General features: G+C 34.1%; 1 protein-coding gene across 3 annotated transcripts in view; it reads right to left on the reverse strand.

Moving 5' to 3' along the window:
- The window catches only part of Ssbp2 (single stranded DNA binding protein 2), a 225,409-nt gene that overhangs the window by 42,480 nt on the left and 160,904 nt on the right, over nucleotides 1-22,025 (reverse strand). For all 3 annotated transcript variants that reach the window (XM_048331621.1, XM_048331619.1, XM_048331620.1), the window contains 2 exons: nucleotides 8,375-8,434; nucleotides 242-308 (listed from right to left, as the gene is read on the reverse strand). In XM_048331621.1, coding sequence (XP_048187578.1) covers nucleotides 242-308; nucleotides 8,375-8,434 — 127 coding nt within the window. The remainder of the gene's footprint in view (nucleotides 1-241; nucleotides 309-8,374; nucleotides 8,435-22,025) is intronic.

The raw sequence follows: 22,025 nt of genomic DNA on the forward strand, positions 1-22,025 counted from the left end.
TGCTAGCCTTGAGCAAGAAGCCAGGGACAGTGCTCAGGCCCTGAGTCCAAGCCCCAGGACTGGCCAAAAAAAAAAAAAAAAAAAAGAATTAGCTAAATACATACATAATTTAGCCATGTTACCTGCAAAAACACAACTGGTCATTATGGTAGATGTATACAAATTAAAACTTTCATTGAAACATCAAGAATTTCCTTTTTGGTCTTGCACATCAACCTTATTTCTACTTTAGAGTTGTTACCTTGTTGTCGTGTTGGGTCCATTCCACTGGGGAGTAATGGCTGACTTCCTGGAACACCTCCAAGAGCCTAGCAATTTTTAGTAAAACAAGACAGGAAGCAATACTGTAAATATTTATACAATGAATGTTTAAATACTTCCCTTTAAAATTTCTCTAACTACATAATGCATTCTGCATTTCTCAAGATTTTTATATTTATACTCATGAATAAATGTTATACTTCTACATAGTTAATGTGAGTTCTTGATCCTAAAAAGATTCTATTTTGCCCAATTTGTGTTAAATAAAGTAAGGATTATGAAGAAAAAAAGCCTAAGCAAAAATCATTCCATTTCTTTATGAAAAGTATAATGCCTTTTTTGAAACTTAACTTTCAAAGGGTTCCTGAAATGGTTAATTGTATTTATTTAATTTAGGCTATTCTTATTTTACAAAATATTTTACTTATTTATTGTTAGAATAATAGCAGGGTTAAAATGCCAAGGGAACAATGAATACTTCCCTCCCCTACCCCCCGTAGTCACATTTTCCCGAACAAATTCCATAAAAAATTCAATTAAGTTTGAACAATTGTTGTTTGTAAAAAAGTGAACTAAAAGTGCAAAGATAGAGTTTCATAAGGTTTGTTTTATGCAGGCATAATACTGAATCATAGTTTCAGATAATTGTCTGAGCAGCACTTAGAGGTGAATTAAGCTATATGTAATTTAAAACTGTGGCTCCCAAGAGTGTTTAAACACACACGTACAGAATCCTTCAACTATTTCAAAAGAAATTTCACACTGATGAGTGTATACAACCAAAGCAGAGTTAGTTCTTTAAATTGTTATCACTTGGAATCAGTACAGAGCTTCAATTTCTCAAGTATTCTTTCTTGTAATTCTATGAACATTTTGCTTGCAAGCACCATCAATGCATATTTACCAAGTCCCTGCCTGCTTTATGAAATGTTTCCTGATTGCCTTTCCAGCCTTAATTTCTTGCCACTGCCATATTCATATTCTAATTTCTCTTTATACCAACTTTTATGTTTTTTTTCTATTTATACATTCAATTAATAACATCTAAGTTCAACCTGTTAAAAACTTGACTAAGCCAGGCACTAGTGACTTACACCTGTAATCCTAGCTACTTAGGAGGCTGAGATCTGAGGGTCAAGATTCCAAGCCAGCCTGGGAAGAAAAGTCCATAAGACTCTTATCTCCAACTAACCACCAAAAAAGCTAAAAGAGTTGTGTTCTGGCTCAAGCGGTGGAGTGCCAGTCTTGAGAGAAAAATGCCTTGAGAGAGCAAGACGCTCTGAGTTTAAGCTCCAATACCAGCATGCATGCACACAGACACAGACAAAAATAAAAACCGGATACAAAATATCACTTCTCTCAATGAGCTCACTCAGAATCCTTTTACTGGTTATCGCTTATATCTTTTGAATCTCAATTTAGAGCCCCTTTTACACAAAATTCTTATAACTCCAGTCTAGGGTAAGTATATACTATACATATACATGTATATATGTATACGTGTGGGTTTAGGATATGTATATACTTATATTATTTTTGCTCCATGAATAGTACAAGAGTTCTCATATACCTGGATACTTGGACCTATTATTTTCTTTCTTTTTTTTTGGCCAGTCCTGGGCCTTGGACTCAGGGCCTGAGCATTGTCCCTGGCTTCCTTTCGCTCAAGGCTAGCAACTCGGCCACTTGAGCCACAGCGCCACTTCTGGCCGTTTTCTGTATATGTGGTGCTGGGGAATCGAACCCAGGGCCTCATGTATACGAGGCAAGCTCTCTTGCCACTAGGCCATATCCCCAGCCCTGGACCTATTATTTTCGAATTAAGATTTCACATTTGCCTTATCACTTTGTCTTTTCTTCTCTATCTCTCTCCCTCCAGTCACTCCCCAAATTCTTTTCCAGAAGTACTTGGACGTAACGCAAGCTATTGCGTTACCACCTCTATGCACTACAAAATATAGTTGCCCAAACAGGCATATTCTCCTACATAATTACCCTGTTTTAAGTTAAGAAGTCAACAAAACTAGCATCCAAGTTACAAAACTAATTTAAATTTACTAATTTTTCTCAATAATGTTTCCATGTTTTTTTCTTTTTGGTACCAGGACATCATGGAACCCATGCTGCCCTTAGCATGCTTCTTTATGCCAACTTCTTCTGTCCATAGTACCCCTATCATGTCCCCAACAGTTTGAGAGAGAGAAAGCCTTGTGCTTTATCGACTGGGTCTGATATATGTACACGAACTGGATTGAGGTCGTATTTTCCTAACAGAAATCCCACAGAAATGATGTGATGCTCTTTTCAGGGTATCACCTTTGCAGGCCCGTGAGGTTGACTGACCCACTACTGCTGATATTAACCTTAACCATCCATGGTGGTGTCCACAAGGTTCCTACCACATAAGGCCACTGTTTCTCCCTCTGTAATTAGTTGATTTTATGTCTAGAGCTATTCTGAAATTGTCAATGTCACATTCCTCATTAGTATTTTGCTACTTCCCTTAACAATCCCCAATCTCAGAAATGGTTGACAAATGGAGATATCCCATGATCACCACTGTTATCTAGGTTTCATAGCTGACATTTTCACAGTGAGGAAAAGCTGTCCTTATTTATTCTAACTTAATTAATCATTTAACTCAAATCCCAAACACACTGGCCACTTTTTTTTTTTTTTTTTTTTTTTTGGCCAGTCCTGGGCCTTGGACTCAGGGCCTGAGCACTGTCCCTGGCTTCTTCCCGCTCAAGGCTAGCACTCTGCCACTTGAGCCACAGCGCCGCTTCTGGCCGTTTTCTGCATATGTGGTGCTGGGGAATCGAACCTAGGGCCTCGTGTATCCGAGGCAGGCACTCTTGCCACTAGGCTATATCCCCAGCCCCAACACACTGGCCACTTCTTGCTATCTCTGTGAGGCTCCTGCACAGTCCTGAATGATCCAGATGAAGGTGCAAACTTATGTGTTCTCACAGGAACTTCTGCTTCCCTTTCGTAGAAATTACATACTATCATTTATCTTATGTTCATACTGTAAACTCTGAAAGAATAAAGGCCTTATTTGTGACTACTGACACAGAGTAATAAATGTTTATTGAAGAAATAAAAGGAATGATATTTAGACAATTTTAGGGATCCTGAGTAATAAAGTAAAAAAAAAAACAAACAACAAAATTCAGAAAACAAGAAAAAGAAAAAAAGATTTAATTATTTAAAAATGCCAAAAAGAAGTAAGGAAATTGTAACGGCATAAACTTAGGATAGGCATCATAATCACTATTTCCTAAGAACACATGAGGAAAGTTCAAGAAGGAAAAAGAGGGCCAATATACTTTACAAATAGTAATGAAATGTAATAGAAGACAAAAAAAGAAAAAACGACTAACATGGCCTTCAATTATGAATTTGAAATTCTTGTTGTTGTTGTTTTTGGTGGAATTGGATATTAAACTCAAGCCCCTGAGTTTAGTAAGCAGGCATACTATCATGTAAGCCAAGCTTCCAGTACTCTATGCTATTGTTATTTTTCAAACAGAATTTCACTCTTTTGCCTGGACTGACCTGGCCTATTTACACTTCCTATGATGCTGGGATGACAAGTGCATACCACGTTGCCCAAAAGTTTACTGGTTGAAATGGGGTCTTGTGTACTTTTGCTCAGGAGTGGTCTCAAACTGTTACCTTCCCAGTCTCAGACTTGGAAGTAGTTAACATTTCCGATTTAAGCCACTGTACCAGGCAAGCTCTTGCTTTTTTAAAGATTTCAAGTGCTTAGATAAATTATATACCCTAGATTTTGAAGCTTAGTTTCCAAGTCCAATTGTAATTAATGATGTTTCATTGCTGATAAGCATTTTGTTTAAGAATTTAAATTTCTGGATTTCAAGTAATAGTTTAAATGTTAATAATATAATTATTATAAAAGGTATGGTGTCCCTAATGATAGTAAGTTTTGAATTGGCTAAAGAAGCTACTTCATTTTATCATTAGCTACTAATTTATAGATGCAGATAAAACATTTTAATTTTAAAGTTAGAGATTCCCTACAGTCCTCTTCCTTACAATCATAGCTAAACTACTCCTATTATTTACTCAGTGGAATATATTTCTCTTTATTCAGCTTAAGTCGTCCGTTTCATGTTGATGCTACCAAATAAAAGTTAAAACTATAAATTTTTTTACAAGGCTAGAAAATCATTGGCAAATGATGATATAAGTAATGTTTATCTTGAGTAAAAATTGTGAAGAATAAGACGGAACTTTAATCTTAGTTACATGGTGATAGGGTCATTTTATTTTCACTCTATAAAAAATTGTTCAAACAACCTTTTATTTCTATGTCCAAATGCCTGTTGATAATTTTTAATCTGAATAGTCATGAAGTCTTTTCAAAGTTAGCGTATCCTTACCGACCATTATATTTTCTTCTTACCATATAGGGACTATGTATTAACTATTAATAAAGGATAAACTTACCTATTCAGTTTGTCAGAAGAAAACATCTATTTTCATTAACTTATATAGATATTAACAATATCTCTTTTGTATTTACAAATGCAATGTGTGCTCATTAATTTTTTTTCAAAAAACCGTTCATGATTTCCCAGCCCAGAAATAAAGCATGTAGTTTTTACAGTCACCTTGAGACATGTATCATGAGGGGTGTGTGGTGAGTGGGAGAAAATTATGATGTGGTAAAAGTGAGATACACATGAGCTTTTGTTTTAGTGTATGGTAATGAATCATATACACTTTAGAATAGCAATAAATTTAATTCTATGGCATATCTTTTAATATCTACATGCCATTTCATTATTTAAATATATCACTTCTGAATCACTCTTCTCTTTATTGGCAGATATCCTTGTGGATCTGAATACTATGGCCACAGGTAGACTGTTTTTAGAACAGCAAATTTCCATTCTCTGCTATGTCAATTCATGTATCTATTTTTATTGTTTTGTGAATGGTAAGGCATACAGTTATCAAAATTCCACCAGTCAGTAACTTATTGTTGGTATCATTTATCAACCATTTCTGAGTTTCAGGCTATTTTGATTCCTCCATATGGTGTTGAATAAATGCTGTTTTTGCAACTAGGTATTTTATTTATGAGGATAAAGAGCTGCTCTACTTCAGGTAACAGAGATGATTCAACAACACAGCTCCTTTCACAGAGCTGAGCCAATTTCAGTGTAAATTTGTATGGTTAGGTCATTTTGTGAACTCAGTTTCTATATTTCATATTTCTTTGTATGTGTTAACTTCTTGCTGTATTTTACTTTTTGTGATTTGACTTTCCTTTCATCATTTGAGGAGTAACCTACTACTAAACAGTTTCTATTTTTTTCTATGTACTGTTTCATTATATTGCTTCGCTCTCTATATATTTCTAATTTATTCTTTTCTACATATTTTCAATACATTGATATGTAAGATTTCTAAAACCCAGTCTTACAAATTAACAAAGAGTATAAGCTATTACAGATGTAGTCTAGAGACATAAGGATCATTTCAGCAAAGTTTAAATTAAAATCTGTAGTCTAATAACCAGTAATTTTAAATTGTGAAGCATCTGTTTACTAATGGAATATCTTTCACATATTCAAAATGACTAGCCAATAACACTCTAGAGAAGTTAATATTTAATCTTCTTATTTTTTAGGTACACTCTATAAATAAGGAAAAGTTTTAGTAAATTAAATAAAAACTCAATTTAAAGTTTTTTGATTATTTTAGTTTTATATTTATTATCCTAATTAATTAACAAAGTTAAGCCAACTCCATTTTAATGACTACATAATAAAATTGAAGAATTAGATTTGTGGTTAAAAAGTTATGCTCATGAAAATTTTCCTAAAATACTACTATTTATAAAACAACACAATCATTTAAAAATAGTATAAATATAAATTATGTAAGTTCAAATAATATCTACTTGAATTAGTACAGTTTGTGTGTGTATGTGTGTATGTTGGGGGAACTGAACTGACAACCATAGCTATGTTTTAAAATACATTTAGGTAAAAGCTTTAAAATTTCTGAAGATAGTAACTATTATCTTTGATTTTTAATTGCTTCTTCAGAAACTCCAATGATTAAAAGGGTTTAATTTTTTTTCAAATAAAACAAATTTATAAATTCAAATTGCTACCACTGACTCTTGTAAAAGCGTCTTACATTCTCTACCTAGCATAGTATTTCATACATGACAGAAATGTCGAGAATATCAAGTGAGCACAATTCCATAATTTTATCATACTTGCAGCATATTTCCATCATTACTATAGTACTAATTGTATAATTTAAAATATGTGAATAATATAACAAGAATTTTATTTATGTGCCCTGTATAACTTCTGTATATACACTGATGGCACTTTTTTTTTTTTTTTTTTTTTTTTGCCAGTCCTGGGCCTTGGACTCAGGGCCTGAGCACTGTCCCTGGCTTCTTTTTGCTCAAGGCTAGCGCTCTACCACTTGAGCCACAGCGCCACTTCTGGCCTTTTCTATATATGTGGTGCTGGGGAATCGAACCCAGGGCTTCATGTATACAAGGCAAATACTTTACCACTAGGCCATATTCCCAGCCCTATAACAAGAATTTTACATTTTACTAATTCAGGATTTCTGGAACCTTTCATATCTGTGGCAATACACCAAAAACTAGGGAGAGCATATTTGAAACACTAATAAGATAACTAGTAAGAAACACTAATAAGATAAACTAAAGACACTAATAAGATAAACACATTTTTATCTTTTATAAAGAAAATTTTACTGACTCAGACATCAATAAAAGTAGATCTGCCTGTCAATATACAAAGGTCCATCTATAAGGTAAATTCCCATATGCTGGCATACTTGGCATCTGTGTGCTTTTCTGTCCTATTTCATGCCATTTACCCCTGGACCAATGTACTGCTTGCCGATTCAGTCCCTAGGAGAAAAACGTTCCAGCTGCTAACTTAAGACCTGCCAAGCAATGAAATCACTGGACAACCCAGTGCTGCTTCCTGCTTGAGTTTATCCCTAAGGGAGAATATGGGTGTTGGTACTTCCTGCTGTGCACTTAAAGCAGAGAAAGCCAGCAAATTAGGACACTTCAAAGACACAGTGTAATGTCAATATGAATTTGGAGGGGAGAAGCAGAATTCTGTTGCTATTAAGTTAATTAGTTATTACAACCTTCTTGTTCCATTTTTGGTAGTGAGAAACTTAGATGTGCAAAGAGGTCAAGAATAAAAAGGAGAAATTATTCTGACTTTATGTATTGAATACCATTGAAGAATACAAGCAACAGATTTAGAGAAAATGGTAAGATAATTACCTTCATATAAAAATTCTACATTGATAAGATTGATTTCCTAGTGTATTATATACATACATACATATTGCCTATACCCTAAAACTAAACTGTAAGCTCATTGTAAGTAAAAATTGTGCTTTGTTCTCTTTAGTAAATAAATGTTTATGATATTGACTTAAAAACCTACTTGAAGACATTTTAAAGCTTAAATCTTTAAGAAAAAAAGATGAGATTTATTGCTAAGTATTTACTGGTAGGTTTAATCCCAAGAAGCAGCTAATTATTTGTCTGATATGCCATTATAACTGGGCAAAATTGTATGAATGTTATATTCAAGATGTTGAGGCTGTATTATATTAAACCAAATATGTTCATAGAAAATTTTCACAGTACTGCAACCTTTTAAGTGAAAGGGCAATTAACATTTAACACAATTACACAAATCTTTAAAATTAAGTTCACAGTATAAGATAGATTCCAATAGTCAGTAAACTTTTTTTTTTCTGAAACAATCCAGATAGCAAATATTTTAGTATTTCAAGTCACATATAGTTCTTGACTTGACTTCTCAAATCTGTATTGTAATATGAAAGGAGTAACAGACAATATGTAAATGAATCTATGTGGCTGAGTTCAAACAAAACTTTATTCATAAAAGTAATCAGTCCTTAAAGTAGAAGAGATATTACTAGAAGTAGCATTAAATGCACTAGAGAAGGGATGTTCTATGTTTTAGAGAAAGAAATACATGTGATGTTTTCAAGACCTTTATTGATTAAAAGAAAGCACGTAGTATGTAAATCTTACCTGATTAGGTATCCTCAATGGGGGCCTTGGACCACCAGGGTACCGAGGTGACATAAAAGGCTATTGATGTAAAAAAAAAAAGAGAGAGAGAAATAAAACAAAAACAGCACAATATAAAATGCATGTCCACGCATAAACTACTCAAAATTTTTTTAGAATTAACTCTACACATAAATCATTCTACTTTCTTTTCTGTAGGTGCTTTCACTAAAATAAATATGTTCAAGAAAAATATCGTCCTAATTTTTTATTTTTTAGTAAAACATCTGGGAAATTTTCCAAAGAAATTGTTAAAAACATTAGGAATGACTAAAGTGAGTACAGCAACATTAAAAAAATTACAAAGATACTGACCACTAATTGTTAACAAATAAGATTAAGAAAAGTCAATGTAATTTCTTTTTTTTTTTTTTTTGGCTAGTCCTGGGGCTTGGACTCGGCCTGAGCACTGTCCCTGGCTTCTTTTTGCTCAAGGCTAGCACTCTGCCACTTGAGCCACAGCGCCACTTCTGGCCATTGTCTGTATATGTGGTGCTGGGGAATTGAACCCAGGGCTTCATGTATACAAGGCAAGAACTCTTGCCACTAGGCCATATCACCAGCCCAGTCAATGTAATTTCAAAGACTTTAAGAGGAAGCTTATTATTTTGTTATACAAGTTAGGTTCTGAATATATACTTTGAACTGACTTGTAAAACTTGCTTATTACTTACTTGCCTTTAATAGTTTTAAAGTTTCAAAATTTCATCTTTTCTTTTTTATCTCTTTAAATGGGGGGTGGGGGGGACCTTTTCCAGGAGCCGAATAAAGCTCTGACTTTGTCTTATAGATTTGTTATCATTTAAGATTAAACATATTTTGTACCTATTTTTTTAGGTTTTTTTTATTGACAAAGTGAAGTACAAAGGAGGGGTTACAATTTCATATGTACGGGGAATGAGTACATTTCTTATCCAACTTTTTACCTCCTCCCTCATTTTTGTTAAGAAGTTACAAAGTGCTTTCCATTCCATAAGTCAGGTTATGAATATAATACATCTTGATCAATAGCAATCCCTCATCATCCATGCCAACTTCACACCCTCTCATCGCTACCCTCAAGTTATGTAGTTCAAGCTTTACATAATGTACATTGAATATAATGATTATCTTGGTTCACCCTTCCTCACTCTTCCCGTGCCTGTCTCATTTGCCACCCCCAACACACTTCTACTTCCTGGTATTCATTTTAGTGAAGTTACACCACTGAACTCTTCCCCTAAGTATACAATCCTTCAGTCACTTTGTGTGCATATGCACAAAACCCTGTATAACGTTATCATGTATGTTTGTAGTTTAGATCTAATTTCCCAATATGGGAGAAAACACATACCATTGGTCTTTGTGAGCCTTACTTCACTTAACAGAATTTTTTCTAGGTGCATACATTTCCTTGCAAATGACAAAGTATTATTCTTTCTGATAGATGGGTAAAATTCCTTTGTGCATATGTATTACCTTTGGTTGATCCACTTATCTTTTGTAGGGCATCTGAGCTATTCCCATAAGTTGGCTACAATAAATGGTGCTGCAATGAACACGGATGTATGAATGTCTTTACTGTATTTTGGCTTGTAATATTCCACATAGATGCTCAAGAGTTATGTTTAGTTTTTTGAGGAATTTACATACTGCCTTCCATAGTGATTGCACTAGTTTATACTCCCACCAACATCATAATAGAGTACCTTTTTCTTCACAGTCTCACCAGCATTCTCAAAGATGGTCAATTTACTGGGGTGAAATAGAATCTCAGTGTTATGTTGATTTGCATTTCTTTTATGGTTAAAGATACTGAGCATTTCCTCTTGTGTTTATTGTCCATTCTAACTTCTATAAAGTTTCTGTTTAGCTCCTCTGCATGTTTATTAATTGTTATTAATTTGAGGGGCATTTAGTTTCTTGATCTCCTGTATATTCTGGATATTAGTCTCTTGTTGGATGTATACATGGTAAAGATCCTCTCCCAAACTGTAGGTTATCTTTTTAGCTTAGTAACTATGTCCTTCACTGTGCAGAAAATTTTTAGCTTGATGTGCTCCTAAATGTGGGGTCTTTCTCCAATATGCTGAGTCCCTGGAACTCTACTTAGAAAATGCCTGCCTATGCCAAAAAGTTCCGTTTCTCCCACTTCTTCTTGTAGTAGTTTCAAGTTTTCAAGCCTGACATTGGTCTTTGACTCTTTTTAAAATTTTATTATCTTTAGTTGTACAAAGGAGTTGCCATTTAACAAAGCAGTTTATGAATATATTCTGTTCAATGTCACCCTTTTCAAAGTTCTCACTCACTTATCCTCTTTCTACTTCTTCCCCCACTTTTTTTAATTTTGTAGGATATATACTGACTTCATGACTGCATTTCCTCCTCTTTTCCTCTTCATTTATCTACCCTTCTCCACTTGGCCCCACCCTACCCCTTCCAAGTACCTGTTTCCTGGTGTGTATTTTGTTAAACGTTGCCTTTGCCTTTCTTGAGGATTATACTATATTGTTCTCTCTTCAATCTACAATATTTCAGTTAATACATTTGTACACACTTGCATATCACCCAACGTCTTTACTTATATGTTTATAAGTGAATTCAAGCTTCCATGGTGTCTCTGGAACTCACTTGCTTCATTTAATGTCATTTTTTTTCCAGGTCTTCCCATTTCTTTGCAAATGATCTTTCTAATGGATGAAAAAGATGCCACTGTGTATAGCTACCACAGTGTCTTGATCCATTCATCCAGCACAACAATGACCTTTGATCCATTTTGAGTTGATAATAGTGCAAAGTGACAGACAGGGATCCAACTTCAGCCTTCTACATATGATGTCCTGTCTTCCCAACCCTGTTTGTGGAAGAGGCTGTTTCTTTTTTTCCAACATACATTTTTTTTTCCTCCCTTGTAGGATACAGTTGATGACTGTAAGTAAACAGATTTATTTCTGGGCCTTCCAGTCTATTCCATTGATCTTCAGGCCTATTTGTATGCCAGTATCAAGTTGTTTTTGGTATCATAATTCTGTAGTAAAGTTTGAGGTCTGGAATTGTGATCATTGCTTTTTTAAAATTAATTAATTCAGCATCACTTTTTGTGGTCCAGATTTGCTTAGGCTATTCTGGGACTTTTGCAGTTCCAGATACATTTTTGGATTGTTTTCTCTATGAAAAATGACATTGGGATTTTTATAGGTATTGCATTGAATTTGTAGATCACCTTTGGCAGTATGATCATTTTGACTATGAATCTTGTAGTTAAAATTTCTTTTCATCTTTGATCTGACATTAAAAGTGAACCTAAGCTGGGAAACAGAAGTTCAAGCCTGGCTAAGTTAGCTACTCAGGAGGCTGAGAACTGAGAATGTCTGTTTGAAGCTAGCCCAGGCAGAAAAATCTACAAGACTCACATCTCCAATTATACACCAAAAAAGTGAAACTGGAGGTATAGTGGTATAGTGCAAGTGGTGTAGTGCCACTCCTGAGCATGAAAAAGGAGCATAAGACCTGGTTCCCCAGCACCAAAAAAAAAAAAAAAAAAGGCTCTCCTAAGTTACAACTACCTGAAATTTTTCCTGAAAATATTTTAACAATTATCCAATGTTGAACGGCAGGAGAATAAGATGTGGGCACCAAATACTTAATTTTTAATCATATTTCCTATAAATCATATAGTTATAATTTTATTTAATTCTATTTCAATACAGAATTACATGTAAGATTGCTTACCTGTAAAATAAGCAAGTTACTAACTCTAAAGGACTGAATAGTATTAAGTAAAATATTGAGAAAAGTTACTATAACTTGAGTTTAATTTAGCCAGTAAGAAGTTGATAAAGCCTTGGATATGCCAAATTCATAGCACATTTCAGAATTAAATCCTACATTTACAATATCTAGTCTGTAAATATTTTAGAAATTATATCTGTAGTTTTATTGAAAGAAATGTCTGAAAAATAAAATCCTAAGATATTTCTGCCATATATATATATTTTTTTCCTATAGTAGCTTTTGGAGTATCTGACACATCACTAAGAAGAACTTCAGCACTAAGCAAGTAAGTTGACCCTGTGCTCACTCAGTTCTTATTTGATAATGTGCTCCCAGGAATTCATTTTACATGAACAGATACTCTGATTCAAGTAGTAAAGTCAACCTCCAGGTGACAAAACTTAAACACATTTTCCAATTTTAACAAAGTTGATTTTAACAATATTTAGTCTTGATATACCTGATCTTTTTCCACATACTTTCTCCTTCCTCATTTTGGAAACTACTCTAAATTGAGTTGATATGAACACCCAATATTGCCAATAGGAAGCTTTGTCCAATATTTATTCCCTTTATTGCTTTCTCCTTCCTTCCTTCTTTCGTTCTCTCTCCTTCCTTCCTTTCCCCTCCTTTTTAATGGTACCTTGTCTGAATTCAGGGCCTCGTGCTGCTCAGTTAGCTCAGCTTGTTGTTGTGATGGTGCGCTACCACTTTGAGCCATGCCTCAAGCCCTTCTTTTGCTGGTTATTTTGGAGATAGGAGTCTTGTGGACATTTTGCCCAAGCTGGCTTTGAACCATGATCCTCCAGATCCCTTCCTCTCGAGTAACCTTGATTACAGGTATAAACTACTGGTAGCTAGTCTAGCTTTCTTTCTTTTCTCAATAATTTCATTTAGAAAATTATCTTTTAAATTCTCACAATTCTTACAATTTAATCATTAGATATTGTGCCAATGGTTTTGTAATAGTTAACTTTCTTTTACAAAGTTGGCTTTCACGTTACATATGCAAATTTAAATGGTAATATTGTGTTACTGACATATAACAAAATTTTAAAAAATCTTACTAATAATTCCTATGTATAAGAAAATCACTTTTTTGTTGTTGGTGTTCCTGGGAGTCCATTCAGCTCAGGGCCTCCGGCTTGTCAGGCAAGCACTCTACCACGTGAGCCACACTTCATACCTTTTTATTTTTTAGTTTGTTTTTAGAGAATGCCTTTAAGTCTGTCATTCCCCTACTCCACGTAGCTGTGATTACAGGTATGAATCATCATGCTAGGCCCAAGTCACTTTGAAATGAACTATAAGGGTGAAATGTGCAAGAAAAAATATTACTAGATTCCAAATGTTGAGATAAATAATAAATGTCTCATTTGAAATAGAACACATGAGATCAGTATGTTCATCTCAAAGTAAAAAGATGTTCATGTTAATTTATTTGAATATTTGAAAAGATGATATTTTCCCTCTAATGGATAGCCTTTGTGGATGTATATATTCTCATGGGATTATCTGTACTTTCTTGACTGGGACACCTGAAAAAGACTGACGTTAGGCAGAGTCAATGTGTGTGGTGGTTCAGAATTGACGGAGGCCTACAAAATAAAAATGGAAGAAGCACAAATTCTACCAACTTTTATTCAATTTATTTCCTCTTATGTATCTTTTTAAAAATGCAAATTATGTTTTTAGGGGAGAAGGGAACAAAAAAATCACAAACTTGAATTGTGTATATGTAAATATCTGATTAAAGCATACATTGACAAAAGTCTACCTAATTTAGATAAAAATCTACTTTTACCTAAATGAAAGATGATTTTCCTTAAAGTATTCGAATATACAAAATTAGTTATTACAACACAGCCCCCCCCCCTTTTTTAAGAATTAGTGTAATTTTCCTTTCTTTGTGAAAAATAACATGGCTAAGAGCAAGATACTTTACATTACTCTTTTGCTTCCTGGGCCTTAAACTTTTCTTAAGTGCACACTGGAAGCTAAAATTTTCATAACATGAATTTATTCTTTACACCAGAAAAGTGCTCTGCCACTTTAGGCACATTCCGGCTTTGGATTATGTTTCAGATAGGGTATCATGTTTTTACTTGTGGCTCTTCTGGATTGCAATCCTGTAACACTTGCTTCCCGGGTATCTGGGTCCATGGACATATACCACCGCAGTCATTTTGGTGGCTAAGATTGTGTCTTGCTACCTTTTTGCCTGGGCTGGCCTCACACTGCAATGCTTTCCATCTCTGTCCTCTCAATAGGACAACACAGGCTCTTAAGCATTTGGATTGATCCTAAAATTAATTAGCTCATGTAGACACCGTAGCAGGTTCTGAGAGTTTTGCACAGGGGCAAATGAGAATATCTAATATTTAGAAGCCAATTTGCTTACAAATATGATTCAAGATAATGAAAACAAACTTGAATTCTTTTCATGTAAAATGCTAATCTGTCTCAGAGATTATGTACTGTTAGTACAAATTCTATGTATTGGCTACTATTTTAGTACTGGCTGTACTCTTTGAAGAACCTATTCAAAGAGTCCTTAGTTCTAAAAGTGAACTTATTTTTTATATTTGGGGCAATGTTTATGTTTTGTTCTGTTGTTTTAAAAATGACATTAAATCCCATTTTAAAGTTATTTATAATGAGCAAATTACCTGAACTCTAGTTTTTCTACAACTACTATTTAATAGAATGACCTTGGTGTAATAAGCTTTGGAACTTCAGTTTTCCCAATCTGAAAATAAGGGAGATGAACAAACTGACTCCCAAAATCCTTAATAGAATCGAGTATTCATAAAATTCTGTGTTAATTACTTTCAACATAAGCCTTAAATCTAAAGAGGAGTATATTTTAGGTAGCTACAAATACCTGAAGTGTATAGGAGTAGAAATAAGATATAGGGGGGATAAATGCATATACACCCTACACAAACCATCTTTACCAAGGAGAAAGAAAATTATTACCACATTTTAGAGAAAAGAAAGGAAATCCTCGTTAAAGAAGAAATATTCTAGCAATGGTGTTCTTCTTTGTTGTTATACTAAAGGTAAAAGGGGAAAAGAAGGAGTAGCACTTACTGATTAGAATGTTTGATGTAGTTCACTCATTCAAGAAAGCTTATGAAATCATACCTATGTGGCTGGTATTTATCAGTAAACCAAGTACATAAAAATCACTGTCCTCTCCATAGGCTGTTTTAAGTTCATATTCTGATAACTGTAGGAGACAAAATTCCCTGGAAAAAATTGTTCTTTACATGAATCCACCTATCAGTAACATATAGAAATGTTCTGTTTACCAAATGGCAACTTATCAATGAAAATCTAAAAAAAATAATATTTCAATCTGTTGTCTTCCCTTGGAGTCATATTACTTCATCTATAAATGACAGAAAAAGTAGTGCTAGTAGGAATGATTGAAAATCAAAGCTACATTTAATTCTTTTTTTCCAAATTAGGTAAAACATGAGGTTCTTTATAAGAAAAATTCTGATAGAGGCAAAAAATTCCATTGTGTATATGTACCACATTTTCTTGATCCATTTGTCTACTGAGGGGCTTCTGGGTTGGTTCCATATTTTAGCAATGACAAATTGTGCTGCAATGAACACAGTTGTGCTGGTGGCTTTAGTATGGTCTTGCTTGTAATCTTTGGGGTAGATGCCCAAAAGTGGGGATGCTGGGGAGCTCTATGTTCAGCCTTCTGAGGAACCTCCATACTGCTTTCCAGAGTGGTTGAATAAGTTTACATTTCCACCAACAATGTAGTAGGGTTCCCTTTTAGCCACATCCCCTCCAGCATTTGTTATTATTAGTTTTCTTGATAATGGGCATTCTTACTGGGGTGAGGTGGAATCTCAGTGTTGTTTTGATTTGCATTTCTTTCATGGCCAGTGATGTAGAGCACTGGTTTATGTGTCTCTTGGCTATTCTCATTAGTCCTTTTCAGAGAAGTCTCTTATTAGGTCTTTAGCCCATTTGTTGAGGGAGCAGTTGGTTCTTTGAGGATTTGTTTTGTTTGTTTGTTTGTTTTGCCAGTCCTGGGCCTTAAACTCAGGGCCTGAGCATTGTCCCTGGATTCTTTCTGCTCAAGGCTAGCACTCTGCCACTTGAGCCACAGCGCCACTTCTGGCCATTTTCTATATATGTGGTGCTGAGGAAGCAAGCCCTGGGCTTCATGTATATGAGTTGAGCACTCTTGCCACTAGGCCATATTCCCAGCCCCTGAGGATTTGTTTTGGACGAATTTAATTGTTTTAGTTCTGCATATATTTTAGCTATGAGGCCTTTGTCAATTGTATGGCCGGTAAAGATCTTCTCCCAATATGTGGGCTGTCAAAGGGAATACCAAAATCGAGAAACAAAGGATAAAAAGACAAACCATTCCAAAAGCAATATTTACAAAACCATTTGGTGTAAACAATTGTACAACACATTGGGGGGGAGGTGGGAGGAAAATAAGGGAGGAGGTAACAATTTGCATAAGAAATGTACTCACTGCCTTGCATATGAAACTGTAACCGTTCTGTACATCACTTTGACAATAAAGAAAAATACAAAAAAGAAATAAAGAAAAATTCTGGTATCAGAATTAGTATTCTAACAGATAGAAACTACATTTAGTTTCTATTGCTTGTATATGTTTTTGTTATCTAACTATGTTGTGAACAGAGTGTACAACCACAGACTTCATATGCTGAAACTAATTTCCAATATGATAGTATTTGGAGGTGTGGTATTTATAGATAGGGAGGGTAGAGACTTTACGAATGGGATTAGTTTCTCCCTCTCCATTCCTTCTTTTCTTGCCTCACACCCACAAAAGCAAACTACTGTCTGAAAACCAAAAATATGGCCCTCAGCAGGAACTTAATTCACTGCCAACTTGATCTTTAATGTTCGGACCGGAGAACTCGGAGAAATAAATTCTGTTGTTTAAACAAGGTCGAATGTGAAATTTTTCTTACAGCAACACAAACTGATAGATACAGTCTAGAAGAAATAGGATAATACAAATAGAAAGAAAAAAAAACATCATAAAATCAATAAATATTTGATGACAAAAATATTCTAACAAAAACACAAACCATGTGTTCAGCTTGTTTTCTCCAAGTAGTCTTTTAGAGGGGAAAAAAAGCACTTACAATCATATTTATTTAAAAAAGAATGTCAGTAAAGTTCAAAGATTTATTATTTTCTATTACATCCAGAATGAATCATGGAATTTTAAATGCTGCTTCTTAAAAAAAAAAGATTTTCCTTTAACTCTTCTCCTTTAGGTTTTACATATTTATAATAGTATGTGACCTATCTAATATGTGAATATGCTTTTGTGATACATTAAAAAAAATAGGACTTGACGAGTTTTCTAGATCAACTTTCTTTTGTGCAAAAGAAAACCAAAGATGAAATTTCTTAACTCATGGTGTCGTTTCCTTACCTTTATACCTTTCCTTCTCTGCTATAAGAATAGCTATTTATAGAATGATGACATGTACATACCCTTCACATAATGACCACTGACACTGGCCATAAACAAACTACCTGACCTAGCACTTCCTCTCAGGCCTCCCAGCAACTGCGCAGCCATTCACGTAATGTAGACTTCTCTACCCTTGCTACCACTCAAACATGAAACACTGAAAACTAAGTGAGATTTCAGGCAAGCAAGTTAAATGGACATAAAGCACTAATTAGCATGTGCTCTGGACTCTCTTGACTAAAGGAATACCATGAACGAAATAAATTTAACAAGTTCTACTTTTATGTTCTTAAACATATTTGGTAGAGTTTTGATACTACATACAATCTTTGTTTCATTTATTTATTTGTGTTTTTATGATAATTTCTAGAAGGGACTAGACAGCAGATAGGAAATGGTGGTAAATGGATGTGAAATTATTAGAAGAACATCACCATTATAATAAAAAATATTCATTATAATGTGATAATTTCTAACGAGGTTCTTGAAGTTCTTAGAATATACTGAGCAAGCATCCAGTAAATATTTGGGGGGTTCATTAATGATGACTTGACAGTCATTAGCAACAATGATGGAAATCTTTAACTAGCCAAGGATACATTAAGCCTTAATCTTCTTGTATAAAATCTCACTTGGTCTATTTATTTGTTTCATTAAAAGTAAGTAACACCTATTGATATTGTAAAGAATAAACCTCACTATTGATGTAACATCTGGTTATTTGATGAAAAAAAGTTTATAAAATATGTCTACAGGGAAAAAAATGCCTCAATAGGATAAATTGTATCTTCTAGTCAAGCTAGTAAGATTAAGAATGAACAGAGAGTTTGTAACCCCAAGAAATATGGAATTATAAATACAATATCTATATGAACAACTTATTAGTGGAGCTTATAATTTAGATGACTACTGAGGGCTTCTGTTTTCTACTACTGCTTTCAGATTTTTCTGCTTCTGTAGTGTAGAACCATTTTAAAATAATGGTTCTACTACTACTAATGGTTCTACTAAGTAGACGCATTTAGTAACTAACTGCCTTTGGGTATAAAAGAATATTAGGCCACTTAGGCATGATTTGAACAGAGAGGTTTGGAACTTATTGGTCTTTTTCTGAAGCAAAGACCAATCATTGGAACTGCTAACAATTCTAGGTAGCAGTTCACTTGCTGGTGGTAGTTTCACCTAATGTCATGTTTCTATGCTGATACTAATATTTTTCAGTTGAAATATACTATGAAAGATTCAAATTCTTACTTCAAGTCTCAGCAACACATTTGAAAAAAGCATGTTTTCTTTTCACTAAGAAAAACCTCAGCATTTGAGTGAAAAAAAATCTGTTTTCTTCCCCCCCCCCCCTTTTTTTTCCCCTCTTTCTGGTGGTAGTACTGGGATTTGAGGACAAGTCCTCACACTAGGCTGTTCCTCTACCCTGTAAGGCTGCTGGGCTGACTTCAAACTGTGATCCTCTGTATCTCAGCCTCTGAAAGCAAGGATTTTAGGTGTGAGCAGCCACTGGTGTTTGCATAATATTGTGCTTTCTTAGTGTCCTATTATGCTTAACTATCTTTAGACCCAAAACTTTGAAGAAAATGATTGTTTGCCAAAAAGCATTTGCTTTCCCCAAGGTAAAGAGCTGAAGTACAAACTAAAACACAACCTGGCAAAATATGAGCTATCTTCAGTAATTTCATTAACTACTTAAGGATCAAATACATGTATCTCTTGGTCCTACATAGAGATGGCTTCCAGAACTAGACTTAGTCTTTTGTTTTGTTTTGTTTTTTGCCAGTCCTGGGGCTTGAACTCAGGCCCTGGGCACTGTCCCTGGCTTCTGTCTGCTCAAAGCTAGCACTCTGCCACTTGAGCCACAGTGCCACTTCCGGCTTTTTCTATATATGTGGTGTTGCGGAATCGAACCCAGGGCTTCATGTATACAAGGCAAGTACTTTACCACTAGGCCAAATTCCCAGCCCCTAGACTTAGTCTTTTATCTCATATTCTCAGTGTAGTGTTTTGAGCAAATAGAAATGAGGACATAATCAATGACAAAATTATTCTATAGTCTAAAATATGCTTTTAAAATATGAAAAGTATGACAAGATATAATTATTTATTCAGAGCGTTCACAATCTTGGCAAGTGAATAAAAATGTATTTATTATATATTTAACTAAAAGCATAAACATTATTTTACTATTTTTGTATTTATATTTTAGTTAAATTCTTTTAAATTATTTTCCTAATATAGACTTCTATTATATATTTTACTTACAAATAATCCCCTTAAATTAATGGATTAACTTTCTTTGAAGTTATATGCTACTAATAATAAATAATATTGGAAACCGTATTTTGGAAAATCATTAGCATATTCTAACTTCTTTATTTCAACTGGGCTATATTTCATATGAATGTTTACACTTTTATTTTTATAATTCCATGAAATGTTTCATGAATTTTCTGCAGAAAAGTAATGATGCATAAATTATACATCAAATGAATTTAAACTTCCTTTATAATTCATACATCTTAATTTGTTTAGTTCCTTTTCTGTTTTCATGAACATTTCCATCAGACATTACTGACACCCCAGTGAATAAGATACTCTTGATTAACACATTTTAATTCCAACTAGTACTAAACTAATTTAGCTCACAAAATGACATACTTATACTGGCATATTCTGCTGATCAGCATAAGTATGTAGTTTGTCTCCCATACATCTTAGATATTCTTATCATCATCAACACTTAATTAAAATAACTCACATAAAATAACTGTAAAGTAATAACAGACCCAGTTTTCTTGATGGTATTTTGGCAAGGCTAATCCTACACAGCAGAGAGTTACAAGCAGAATAAGTATTTTGATATGGATTCAATCTAAACATCAAAATTGGTACCTTACATTAGAGCCTTTTCAAGTGATGAGACTATTTTTCATTATATTTTCATATAATCACTGAGGACGGGTATACAGTCACAGAGTTCTGGATGGTAAATAGGGACTAGTCTAATACACTATAAATGTTTAATATTCTATAAAATTAGCCATTTTATATTTGTACATTTATATGTATCTCTTGATAAATACATATTACATATTTATTATTTATAAGTCAATTTGTATCCAAAATATGCAAAGACAAATATTGTTTTGGTGTTTTGGAGATGAGTAGTTAAGGTCTTCTACACTGCACTCTTATTGTTCCCCTGCTGGTATGCTGATATGTTAGGACATTTTCTGAGTAAACAATGATCAATACTTTCAAATGCCCATGCAGGTTACAACATGTGTTAAAGACATTGCTGTAGTTTGGTCTTCTAAAATAACTAGCTAATTATAAACACTTTTGCTTTTCTTAGAAATAAAATAATACCACCACATTCGTTTGGTGATGTAGTTCTAATGAATTTCATATTTAATATTACTTAACTTCCATCTGAACTATATGAGTTTTTCTAAAGAACAGAATTTCAAATTATTATAGCATCAAAAGTCTGTTTTATATTAAAGCTTTCTACAGCATTTGACACAGCTGATAATTCTCTTCCTTGAACACTTTATTTGGTTTGCAGCACACTATGTAGCTTGATTCTTTTTGTATTTTATGGGTTATTCTTTCTTAATTCTTCTTTGATGCTACTTTTGCATCTCCTTAACTTCTTTTTTTTTTTTTTTTTGTTTTTTGTTTTTTTTTGGCCAGTCCTGGGCCTTGGACTCAGGGCCTGAGCACTGTCCCTGGCTTCTTCCCGCTCAAGGCTAGCACTCTGCCTCTTGAGCCACAGCGCCGCTTCTGGCCGTTTTCTGTATATGTGGTGCTGGGGAATCGAACCTAGGGCCTCGTGTATCCGAGGCAGGCACTCTTGCCACTAGGCTATATCCCCAGCCCCATCTCCTTAACTTCTTAACATTGAACTGTCCAAAATTTCTCATTGTATAGCTTCTTTTCTCCAACTTTTACACCCACTACCTGAGTATTGGCATCTAGGTTCATAGCTTTATGCCTATGCTAATGACTCATAAAATTACATTCCAGTCTGTCTCAACCAAAAATACTCATGCTCTGATATCTTATTCTTTACTCAGTATCACTTGTGTGATTAATAACCATTATAGCCTTAGCATATTCATGATTAAAATTCTGAAATTTCTTCTCATACTTTTTCCATAAAGTTTTACCTCTATAAATAAATGTCAGCTCTATTTTTTTTCTTCTTTTTTTGGCCTGAAAACAGGCCAAAATCTTCGCAGTCATCCTTGACTTGTCTTTTTCTCTCCCCAATAAAATTCCGAACTATCATCAAAATCTGTTGGCTTTAGCTTCAAAATACGTAAAGAATCCAGTCACTTTTTCTCTCCG

Source organism: Perognathus longimembris, chromosome 22, assembly GCF_023159225.1.
Source record: "Perognathus longimembris pacificus isolate PPM17 chromosome 22, ASM2315922v1, whole genome shotgun sequence".
Lineage (NCBI taxonomy): Eukaryota > Metazoa > Chordata > Mammalia > Rodentia > Heteromyidae > Perognathus > Perognathus longimembris.